The 12,790-nt window shown below is 39.4% G+C and overlaps 1 protein-coding gene across 1 annotated transcript in view; it reads left to right on the top strand.

Annotated features, from left to right (window-relative positions):
• FN1 (fibronectin 1) overlaps window positions 1-12,790 on the top strand; it is an 82,124-nt gene that overhangs the window by 1,967 nt on the left and 67,367 nt on the right. Inside the window, exons 2-9 of the mRNA XM_011964681.1 lie at window positions 696-866; window positions 2,246-2,377; window positions 3,344-3,481; window positions 6,132-6,290; window positions 8,549-8,740; window positions 9,513-9,692; window positions 10,313-10,489; window positions 11,598-11,750. Coding sequence (XP_011820071.1) covers window positions 696-866; window positions 2,246-2,377; window positions 3,344-3,481; window positions 6,132-6,290; window positions 8,549-8,740; window positions 9,513-9,692; window positions 10,313-10,489; window positions 11,598-11,750 — 1,302 coding nt within the window. The remainder of the gene's footprint in view (window positions 1-695; window positions 867-2,245; window positions 2,378-3,343; window positions 3,482-6,131; window positions 6,291-8,548; window positions 8,741-9,512; window positions 9,693-10,312; window positions 10,490-11,597; window positions 11,751-12,790) is intronic.

Here is a 12,790-nt window from a genome sequence, read left to right as displayed (position 1 = left end):
GAAATCATAGGATTAACAAATGTTAAGGCCTGGTGGGAGGTGGGGATCTTCAAATTGTTTCTTTGTTTTTGTTTTGTTTTGTTTTGTTTTTGAGACAGAGTCTTGCTGTCACCAGGCTGGAGTGCAGTAGCGTGATCTCAGCTCACTGCAACCTCTGCCTCCTGGGTTCAAGCAATTCTCCTGCCTCAGCCTCCTGAGTAGCTGGGATTACAGGCGCACACCACCACACCCAGCTAATTTTCGTATTTTTAGTAGAGACAGGGTTTCCCCATGTTGGTCAGGGTGGTCTCGAATTTCCGACCTCAGGTGATCTACCCGCCTTGGCCTCCCAAAGTACTGGGATAACAGGCTTGAGCCACTGTGCCTAGCCGGTTGTTTGCTTTTTATGTGAACCTTAGTTTGACTTCCTGAGTCAGAGATTGGGATCTGAAACCCTTCACAAATCTAGCTCTGTCATAAGTTAGTACTTCATATGGCCTTTTTCTAAGAGCCTGAGATTTCTTTACAATATGAATAATTTACAGAAAATTTGAGAATTTGTCAAGGTCAGAAACCATGGCCTTATTAGAGCCTAGGATAAAAATCTGTATCTCTCACTTCATTTTATTATTTGAGTTGTACCATGTTACTTGTGGAATAGAAAAGTGGGTTTTCCTTTAGAGGGGATTAGTGAACTAGAAAAACTTGTACCTAAGTGAGGCTCACGTGGACTTTCCTTTTCCCCTCAGCTGAAGAGACTTGCTTCGACAAGTACACTGGGAACACTTACCGAGTGGGTGACACTTATGAGCGTCCTAAAGACTCCATGATCTGGGACTGTACCTGCATCGGGGCTGGGCGAGGGAGAATAAGCTGCACCATAGCAAGTAAGGAAGACATTGTGTAAAATGACGCCAAAATACCAAATATGAATGTCTCTGTTACCATCACTGTCACTTTCTGTTATCCATGACTGGATATTCCTAACTTTGGGATTTGGCCCTGGTGACCAGGTACTCTTAAGTGGTCACCCAACTGGTTCCTGTGTTTCTTAAAGACGGGTATGAGCACAGATGGAGTCAGTGTTTGATGTGTGTGCATTTATGAGTGTGTGTGCATTTATGAGTGTGTGTGCATTTATGAGTGTGTGTGTTTGTGTACATAGTAGAACCAAGAGACCTCTTGGGTTCCATTTCAGTAAGACATGCTTAGGGGAGTTGCCCATTTTAAATCACCTGGACATCTTCAAGCTAGACAAATCATGAGACTTTTCTGCCGTAACTGGGAAGGTGTTCATGAAGAGTGAACAAGCCATGTGTTGTGTGATCTTCTTGTTTGCAATGCAGAGACCTCTTACACTTCACAGAAACAGTCTGGTTTCTTGGTGACCAGTAGGTTGTACCCAGGAAGCAGATGTCCCTATTCCAAGGGATAATACTAAATTATTAACCCAATCGTGTTTGCTAAGAAACTTTGGGAACCGGGTTGATTCTCATCAACTCCAGTTTAGCTAAGGCACTCTTTCCCGTATGATTCACTGAGTTACCAATAGATTCTATTAACATAGTATTTAAGTTTTTAGATCCATTCTTTAAATGTAAGTCATCTTAAAGGCTTCTATTCAAAAGAGTTCCGTGTGAATAGGCCCAGTCAAGTTACCCCATACTTCATGTTAGGCTTTATCCAACTTTACAGGCAAATCGCAAGAGGCAAGGGTCCATAGTGTTTAGTCTAGTTCAGCATTTGAATGTGCCATTGGACTTAACACCTTAGAAAACTACCAGGATTTCCACACTTTATATGTATGTGTCTGTTTGCTTTCCCCCAAAATGACATTTCTATCCTAGGGTAAAATACAGGCTCTCCATGCTCCTAAAACCTGGAGTGCTATGCCTTCTGTGGCCTTTTCACTGAATTAGTCTCAGTCTTAGCTTGCTGTATGTGAGTGAAGACCAAGCCTCCCAGGCTTTCTTTTCTGCTTAGGACCCAATTTCCTGTGATCTGTCTGGGAAAGCAGGATTTTTGACCTCTTCCTTGCCATCCAGATTTCTCTGTAGTTTTCCATTGTGTTCTAAACAAGACACTTAATTGAATTGACTCCAAGTGACCAGACCTGTTAATGTTTCCCCTGTCTCTGATGGGAAAGCTGTTGTCTGTGTCTCTACTTTAGCCAACCTAAGTACCTACCATGGGTGGAACATGAGACCAAAAAAAAGAGAAAAATTGGTTCTGCCTTCTCCTAACATTTGTGTTGTATCTTCAACAGACCGCTGCCATGAAGGGGGTCAGTCCTACAAGATTGGTGACACCTGGAGGAGACCACACGAGACTGGTGGTTACATGTTAGAGTGTGTGTGTCTTGGTAATGGAAAAGGAGAATGGACCTGCAAGCCCATAGGTGTGTGAGTCTCAGGGCTGAGCCAGAGCTGGGATGCTTAGTTCTAATGTGGGGTTAGACCAGAATCACATCTACGTAGGTCATAGACCTGAATTCCAATGAAAACCAATAAAGAAATGGGAATTTTATTTGAAATAATGAATTATTATATAATCCATAGTCTTCTTACAGGAATCAGATCAAAAAGTACTGACTGCACATAGAAGTCTTAACTTTGCTTCAAAAGCATAGAGATTTAGAATGAAGTCATTTCTTTTACCTAATAGCTGATCCCAGATTTCTCTTTGGTCAAGATATAATTTATTTAAAAGAAAACAAATGACACTTTGGACACATTTCTATATGGAATGTCCTGAACTGAAACATGAAATAGTGTGTGCTTGTCACACTCTGGTCATTTCTTTTCAAATTAAAACTTGTTGAGTTTCTTTGGGTCTCAGTCCTCAGTTGAATTCTGTAAGTATAAGCCTGAAAGTTTCTGGCTATAAATTTTACTCTGTTTATTTATCTTCTAATTTAGAGATTCTTGTCTTGTTTTGTATTGTTTTGCTTTCCAACATTTTAAAGTAGCTTTTTTTTTTGTCATTGTATTTAGGCCACTCAAAATTCATAATTGGTCATTTGTAATTGGAATTTTGCATATGTAGTCTCCCACAGACTAGTTATACACATAAATCCTTGCTACTGGAAATGCTGGTGGGAAGTTTGGGGCTCTCTGAAAATATGTAGTCCATGTACTTATTAGGAGAATGGAATTTCTGCCTGCCAACTCAGCTGGAGCTTTCTTTTGCCTTGGCTACTTACTGTGTGCTTAGATGCTGGGTGTGTCATTCTTTCTGAACAGAGTGCCACTTAAAAAAAATGTGGCTGAATTTTTGCTTACACACTACACTTTAAATTACAGGGAGCTTGCACAATTCAAAATAACCATTTTTTTTCCTGTTTTTCTTCCAAATTTCCCTACAGCTGAGAAATGTTTTGATCATGCTGCTGGGACTTCCTATGTGGTTGGAGAAACCTGGGAGAAGCCCTACCAAGGCTGGATGATGGTAGATTGTACTTGCCTGGGAGAAGGCAGCGGACGCATCACTTGCACCTCTAGAAGTATGTTTTACATCCTTATGTTAAAGTCCAGGTATTGTTTTCTGGACTCCTAGAGAGACGGGTAATACTATGTCACTTAGAACCTATCCAGTATACCAGCATGCTTTGGTAACTTCTGGATGTCAAGAAAACTTTCATAACCAACTTACTCTGCATCTTCAGAGAAGACTACATAAATAGAAAAACATACCACTTCAATAAGGTTCAATCTCAGCTCACTGCCACTGACAAAGAGTTGAACAAAAGGTTTAGGTTTCCTTCTATGTTTGAAATTTAAATAAGGCACATTCATAGGCTAAATTGATAAAATTAAAAAGAATTTATCCCCATACATTAAATGATCTACTCTGGAGTTAAGGATAGTATCTCTGACCCAACGCATTTTATTAGTGCTATAAAGAAACTGGGCCCTGGCATCTTTACTGCTCCTTCTAAGATTGTCTTGGGGTCTTAATTGTTGCCTTTGGGTTTCAAGGCTCCTTTTTTGATATTTTACACTAATAACAACTAGAGAGTTTGTTGAAGTAAAACAGCCATTAACTGCTGGTGGTGTAAATAAGTTTAAAATCAAATCCAAATAATTTGAACCTATTTTATTTATCTGGCTGAAAACATTTAACTATCTTAACATAGCCATCATCCAAATTCAAATTCTTTGCTAACAAAAAATAGGTCTCTCATGAAAAATGGTAACAATTTTGACCAAAACTTTCCCAGAAACTTGCTGGTTTATTAGCTATTTTGCATTTAAAATGTTACTGTGATCATCAGACTTCCGGGATCTTTGTGGCAATATTTTAGCTTAAGACAAATTAGATGTCTGACTCAAACCTTATCTATTATTTAGAACTCTTTAAATAGCAAGTTGGGAAAAGTTTCGGAAAGAGAAGTCATTTATTCCAGAAAATTTTATAAGCACTTACTTTGTTCAAGGTGTTATAGGAGTGCAGATATGAACTGAACATTAGCTCAGCCTTCGAAGAGCACTTGGGTCAGGGAGATGAGAAAGTCTTACACATATTTATCATCTGCAAAACACAATATTAAAAGTTTCAACAGAACTACTGAAAGTAGTACTATGGAGGTTCAGGGGATGATAATACTTTTAGCAGGGGAGTTGGGAAAAAGCTCTAATCAGTAATTATACCTTCACGCAAACTTCTGTTCTTGTGGGAGATGAATGTGTGTATTTGTTTGAACCTACATCGACTGTTAATTTTTTGTGTCTAACCCAGTAGTTGCAACAATATCTGATTCACAAAGAAATCAGATCCTCTATACTCACATCATGGTACAGAGCAAATCTGGATTATAATTTAAATAATCTATTTACCAGATAAATGAACACATAGACTAATGGTCATTTAGTTACAAATTATCATTTTATGTTGATCCCACTCTTCCATTGGAGGGCTAACACTGAATAATTTGGGGCTATTTTGCTAGTGATTTTTAAATACTGTAGGTGTTGGAGTATAGGGGAGGGGAAAATAACATTTTAGTAAAAGAAATTGTGCATCCTCTAAATTTTTTACATAACAAATGAAGAAAGAGATACTACCATCTTTTTATAGCTTCTTTGTAGCCATTGGTGAAGACCCTTTAAGACCTGCTTGCCTCCCCATTGTTTTAAGTTTTTTTTGTTTGCTTATTTGTTTGTTTGTTTGTTTGTTTTGAGACAGAGTCTCGCCCTGTCGCCCAGGCTGGAGGGCAGTGGCGTGATCTCGGCTCATTGCAACCTCCACCTCCTGGGTTCAAGCGATTCTCCTGCCTCAGCTTCCCGCATAGTTGGGATTACAGGGGCCCGCCACTATACCCGGCTAATTTTTTTTGTATTTTTAGTAGAGACGGGGGTTTCACCATGTTGCCCAGGCTGGTCTCGAACTCCTGACTGCAAATGATCCACCCTCCTAAAGTACTAGGATTGCAGGCATGAGCCACAGCACTCAGCCTGTTTATAGTTTTCTAAAGCAAGTTCCCTATTGAAAGGCAGGCCATCCCAGCACTTTGGGAGGCCGAGACAGGCGGATCACGAGGTCAGGAGATCGAGACCATCCTGGCTAACACGGTGAAACGCCGTCTCTTTTAAAAAACACAAAAAACTAGCCGGGCGAGGTGGTGGGCGCCTGTAGTCCCAGCTACTCGGGAGGCTGAAGCAGGAGAATGGCCTAAACCCAGGAGGCGAAGCTTGCAGAGAGCTGAGATCCAGCCACTGCAACCCAGCCTGGGTGACAGAGCAAGACTCCGTCTCAAAAAAAAAAAAAAAAAAAAAGGCAGGCCATAGACAGTGATGACTAGGAAAAGTCCTGGAAAAGCCTGAGAAGGAAAAAGATGAAATATAATGCCAGAGAATGAAGTTAGCCAAAGGAACGGTGTGAAAACAATGAATGAATGAATGAACGAATGAATGAATGAATATGTTATTTGACAGAGAGATGAAACTAGACTAAACCATTCAGCTCCCTTTCCATTGTAACAAATATAATTTCATCTTTGAGAAGTGTAATACCTTGCAGCACTAGAGCTGAATATGAACCTATTAGCAAAAATAGATTACCAGGCATAGATAGCATTCCTTTTTTAAGTTTGAACTGACCACTTGCCACTCTTGACCTGATATATGTATTTATGTGCTTCCTTTGTGACACAGATAGATGCAACGATCAGGACACAAGGACGTCCTATAGAATTGGAGACACCTGGAGCAAGAAGGATAATCGAGGAAACCTGCTCCAGTGCATCTGCACAGGCAACGGCCGAGGAGAGTGGAAGTGTGAGAGGCACACCACTGTGCAGACCACATCGAGCGGTGAGGCAGAGGACGAGCAGGGGCGGGAAATGGGGAAGCAGGTCAAGAAATATTTCCACAAATCCGTCTTTCCTTTGACATGCCATTTGAGGATAATTTGCAGGGTTTCCGTGAATAACCTAAGATCATTTAACACATTATGGGTTGTTAAAACTTTTTTTAATGTCAGGTTTTAACTTTTTGAGAAATAAATGAAAATGACGCAAATAAATCTTAGGGGAAAAAAAGCCAGATTTATCTCCAAAAGATAAAACTGAGTTTTAAAGAATCCTATCATCATAAAATCTACCATGGATAGATCACACACACACACACACACGCGCGCACGCACACGTATTTTGAATATCCAAAGTTCATTTGAAAGGAAATGAGAGTTATAATTAATTATATGACTACTTGGTTCTTCCCTAGGAAAGAACAAAAAAAGTACATTTGGGTTTTCTGTTGTTTTTTGTTTGTTTGTTTGTTTGTTTTTGAATGAAATATACTTCCCTGTTCCGACATTGAGCTCTTTTTGTAGTGGAAACCATCCTTCATATGTGGTTTCTATGCTCTGGCAAACTTTGTTACATTTTATAAAGTAATGCACAATCATTTTCTTCATGTATTGGCATTTGAAATTTTAGAAATTCAGAGAGGACCTGGAGATGGCCATGAAAGACATGATATCCAAGCACTCTTTTTAAAAAAACAAGTTTTAATCATTTTTGGCATAAGAACAAGATTTTTACATCATAAATGTTTCATAAAAATCTGAAGAGAGAAATATGGCCAACACGAATGTGCACTCCTCTCATTATTTTTAATACGTTTTGATCAACTTTTTACTATATGATGTGCCAGTATCGTTATATAGTGTCTCAGCCATCCTTCAGTTAAAAATATTAATTGTTCTAATTTTTCTTCTTTTGATGAGTTTTTGTCTTGCTTTGGGCACTTACGAAGGTGAACAAGATTAGATTTGATATCTTTGAGTTATTTGATTATCATTAATAAAATTGCTACTGACCCAAAAAAGTTATAAATGTCAATCTACCAAAATAGATTAAAAGAGTAGGTGGGAATTAAATGGGGATAAATACTCAGTAAATGTTAGCTATTTTTATGAATATTGCCAATACTGAAAAGACTCCATTGTTCAAAAAAGTTTGAAAAGCACTGGGTTAAACAAAATGGAACCTGCTCTGCAGAATTTGTATGTTCCTTTACATCATACTCTCCATGGTGGCTTGTAGGGGATGGGCGCCATGTCTCCCTAGTACGTTTGACCTTGGGATTCTTTGCCTGTGAACATCTTTGGGTTCTAGTGTTCAGCAGCACTTAGGGAGGCACTGAATTCAGTGTACCTTTGGTCTAGCATCAACCCTGATTCTGTTCTGCGGTGGGCCCTGGCCTCCAAGAGAACAGATATCTAAAAGTTGAAAGAAAAGATCGACACATCCTGTTGTATTGTTCTGAAAGGAAAGCTGTCTTAAGAGGATCGATTGGTTTTAGAAAAAGCACAACAGAATCGCAATAATACTGAGGAGAAATAAAATGTGGAAGGTGGAGGTGTCCTCCAGAGAATCCAGGACAGCTGCCGAAGGCACCCTCTAATGAGCTCAGTTGCACAGAAAAGCGAGGAGATGTTCAAGGTATCTGCTGTATGGAGTGGCAGGATGATGTCTGTGATTTAGAAATATAATCCTGGCCAGGTGTGGTGGCTCATGCCTATAATCCCAGCACTTTGGAAGGCCGAGGCGGGTGGATCACCTGAGGTCAGGAGTTCGAGACCAACCTGGCCAACATGGCAAAACCCCATCTCTACTAAAAATACAAAAAAAGGTCAGATGGGCATGATGGAATGTGCCTGTAATTCCAGCTACTCAGGAGGCTGAGGCAGGAGAATCGCTTAAACCCAGGAGGCAGAGGTTGCAGTGAGCCGAGATCACGCCACTGCACTCTAGCCTAGGCAACAGAGTGAGACTCCATCTCAAAAATAACCCCACAAAACAAAAAACAAACAAACAGAAATATAATCCCAGTAGCCCCAATTGAGCTGGAGGATGGAGACCACTTGGTAGACACTTGTGGATTATTTCCTAGACTAAATACAAAAGCAACTGCTGAATAAGGGACATTTTTTTTTCCCAGTCCCAGGCCAGTAACGACATGGATTTCAGAGTGATCTCTGTGAGATCCTAAAGATCCTGACTGTAGAAAGTAGTGAATTGTCTTCTCTCACCCAGTTTCATGACCTTCCCTTCTCATGCCGTTAGGATCTGGCCCCTTCACCGATGTTCGTGAAGCTGTTTACCAACCGCAGCCTCACCCCCAGCCTGCCCCCTATGGCCACTGTGTCACAGACAGTGGTGTGGTCTACTCTGTGGGGATGCAGTGGCTGAAGACACAAGGAAATAAGCAAATGCTTTGCATGTGCCTGGGCAATGGAGTCAGCTGCCAAGAGACAGGTATGCATTATCTTTTTGAAGAATAGGACTGATGACTTTATTATTTAGTTTTTGAAGGACAATACATTCATTCAATGTGAAACAATAAAACAAACAAGAGAAGCTTGTAATCTTTACCACCCTGTGATAACAATCAGGGTTGGCATTTGAAACATTTTCTTCCAACCTTTTTAATTTATGTATTTTCTTTCTGGCGATGGGCATCATGGGTAAAGATTGTATTATCTTTATTTGTCTAAAGTGTTGTTACAAGAGAGCTGCTTTCTGAATGACCATCAAAATTTTATATTCTAAATCTCAATTTTCAGCAACTTTGTGATGTAAACATCTTCCAATAACCTAATATATGTATTCTGGGCTACAAATGTGGTAGTAACTATGGCAATAAAAATTGGTACACAATTCTCCCCCAGAATAGCCTTATATATTAATTTTTATGGCATAGATATAGCCATAAATATTATCCCAACATCCTTAAGAAGCATCCTTAATTGACCTGTATAAATGTAGCTTTACAAATAGAGAAACTGAGGCATGGCAGCAGAAGTGGTCATGAAGGATATCAGCAGAAGAACTCAGGTGTCATTCTATCCACAGTAGACGTGGATTCCTGAGTAATGCATTTAGACTGAAATTAACGATGATCATCTGTACTCATACCTTCTTCCTTTGAGGGCACAAGCTCAGTATCTCATTGAAGCCATAAATAAGCAGCTGCTAGTGGGAGATAAAGCATCTCTGTTTACTGACACTCCTTTGATTATGATTGTAGCTGTAACCCAGACTTATGGTGGCAACTCAAATGGAGAGCCATGTGTCTTACCATTCACCTACAACGGCAGGACATTCTACTCCTGCACCACAGAAGGGCGACAGGACGGACATCTTTGGTGCAGCACAACTTCGAATTATGAGCAGGACCAGAAATATTCTTTCTGCACAGACCATACTGGTGAGTGTCCCAAGGGGGAGCCACAGAAGTGAAAAAAAAAAAACTCACTTGCATGCCCTATTTTTATTTGCCAGCATTCTAGCCATTTATTTTGAGGCTGCCCAAGGAGCATCGCTTTTGTTAAGCTTGGACTCAAGAGATAACGGAGCTCACATAACAGCTGAGGATTCTTCTGCCTTCCCCAGTACTGTTGGGAAATGACACCAAGGGAATAGCCTTCCAGTTCATTTGATTTAACACATTGGGATTATGATGTGATTAAAGATACTTGTATTTTGGAATCAGTAGATGATCCCACAGAGCTGAGGAATACACAGGATGAATATTTTAATGCCTTAGCTTATTTTCCAGTTAAAACAATGTTTTATTCAAAGCTATCATTTAATCTTTTGTGGGGGGTGCTGGGGAAATGACAGTGAAAATGGGATTTAAATCTGTTTTGAAGGTGAAGGTAAACATTATAAGAAGCTTAGAACTATATTATCAGATATTTTTTATTCTGAAATAGACTCTCTGAGAATTAGCTGCAGAAACTTGGTTCTCTCAGACCAGTAATTCTGTGTACATTGGAAAGCTCAGCGGTAATCTTTTCCTTCCTTGTTGTGTATTGTTCCTGGCAGTTTTGGTTCAGACTCGAGGAGGAAATTCCAATGGTGCCTTGTGCCACTTCCCCTTCCTATACAACAACCACAATTACACTGATTGCACTTCTGAGGGCAGAAGGGACAACATGAAGTGGTGTGGGACCACACAGAACTATGATGCCGACCAGAAGTTTGGATTCTGCCCCATGGCTGGTAAGATGAAGCCCTTGTGGGTTGTCTTGTTTGACAACTATTTAGGGAATAGAGACTAAAGACTAGTGTCCAGTTTACTCCTATTTCATTCATTAAGACAATTTTGAGACAACAGAAAACTTCATGTGAAATGTGTGCGTGTGTGTGTGTGTATGTGTGTGATGTTACATCATATACATAAGGATTGGGAAGAATAATTAGATAATTATTTATATAATTTTTAAACCTCATTGACATGATTTAATGTCAAAAGTATAATTACTTATTTCTAAGTCTGGAAATATGAATTTACACAGGTTTGTCTTTGTAAAGAGCACACAACTGAGTAGCTTACAACATTTAATATATATATGATGGCTTTAGTCACAGAGCTACAACATTGACACATGGTTGTGGTTTGATGGCATAAGCTCTAGCACTTATTAAAGAGTGCCAAAGTGACTAAAACTCAGTGTTTTCTAACAGGTAGGGAATCTTGCTTTTTTTTTTTAAGGTTTCCAGTTTGTATAGATGGCGAACAAATGGAAACCAATATCTTTTACTTGTTTTCAGATTTCAAGAACCCCATAGATTCCCCTTGATTTTCCAGTTGTAGAACCAAGAGCTTGTGCAGTAGGCACTGTCAAGAGTGACTATGAGACAAAGAAACTGCTTACACTTTTATTTCTTTATTTCAACAAAAGAAAATGTTGAGTTTAGAAGAAAAAACCACTTTTGCTTGAAATTCTATATCCAAACACATAGTTTTTATTTGATCTAGAATAAATTGGAACTGGGAAAAGTTATGAAGCAGTAGTTAAATCCAGGTTTCTAGAACAGCATGAACCCTTTGTGTGAATGTGTAGGTATTATCTTAGTTTAACATCCCCTAACCCTTCCTGTAACTATTTTCTATGACATACGTCATGTTTGGACTACGTTTTCTGCCTCCAGGGCTCAAAAATTCTACCCCTTCACCTGACAGGACTTAGATTTCTTGGATGCACACAAAGCTTCTTCCCCAGTGAGAATTCTTGGGATGACCAAACTGAACGGATCCTATTGCACACATACCTGTTTAGACCTTGTGATCATTTATCAAGTGCTTTTCTCATCCATTTCCAAACAGCCCATGAGGAAATCTGCACAACCAATGAAGGGGTCATGTACCGCATTGGAGATCAGTGGGATAAGCAGCATGACATGGGCCACATGATGAGGTGCACGTGTGTTGGGAACGGTCGTGGGGAATGGACATGCATTGCCTACTCACAGCTTCGAGGTACGCTGGCTGATTAATGAAAACATTTGAGATGGCAAAAGGTACAGAGAGGGAGACATTTTTTTAATGAAAACTTGCACTTTGCCACAAGCAGGGGAAGAAATACTCAATGCCACTTCATTCATTAGTCTACCATGCTTGGTAAGATAAGCCTTTCAGGCAGCCTGCTAAGACAAGCTGGCATAGCCATGCTAACGTTCTGAAACATTCCTAGGATGTAAGTACTTAGGCTGAGCCAAAAAGATGACTTCAAAAGTAAGAATGAAACATTTGATCCATTCAGCTTTAGGCTATGCCACTGGATTCATGTCTAGAAAAGATAGGATAATTTCTGTAAAGAAATGAAGACCTTGTTATTCTAAAATCAGATCCTTGCAGATCTAAATTTCAGGAAACAAATACATAGGGGGACTAACTTTCCTTGTTCAGATTAGTTTTTCTCCTTTGCACCCAGCTGTATAATATGAGGAAGTATTGACTTATTTAAAGTGTTTTAGTTTTCCATTTCTTTGATTTGAAAAGTAATAGTTAGGGAGAACTCTGAGCTATTAATAACCTGTATGGCTAGTGTGTAGATATTGGTCTGAATTTGTTCTCCTTTTGTGGTGTCCAGTGGGTAACACCATCCAGGAGTAATAATTACATGTGGTGTTGCAGAGCTGAAAGAGACCTTAATAACACATACAGACCTCACTCTATAGATCAAGAAGCTGAGACCCAATAAGGAAAAAGTAATTTTCTCAGGATCTCTCAAAGAGTGAGCAACAGAGTTGGCCTAATTTATTTTAGCAATATGAATACTGTTGACATTTTATTTCCCAAATATATATATCTCCACCCCTTCCCCCTATTCCATAGACCAGACAACTACATCATGCCGGGTGTTAGATAAATAGGTTTAATCTTCTTCTTATTTATCCTAACAAGCAGATATTTAAAGGAAATTACCAACTAAGCAAGAAATTTTCAGAAAGTAAGATGTATATTTGTTCAAATATTGGCTTTTCACAGGAAAGTGTATTTTACTACTTTTTTTTTTT

The sequence above is a fragment of the Mandrillus leucophaeus genome, unplaced genomic scaffold (genome assembly GCF_000951045.1).
Source record: "Mandrillus leucophaeus isolate KB7577 unplaced genomic scaffold, Mleu.le_1.0 Scaffold70, whole genome shotgun sequence".
Lineage (NCBI taxonomy): Eukaryota > Metazoa > Chordata > Mammalia > Primates > Cercopithecidae > Mandrillus > Mandrillus leucophaeus.
This window is presented reverse-complemented; position numbering and strand designations above follow the sequence as displayed.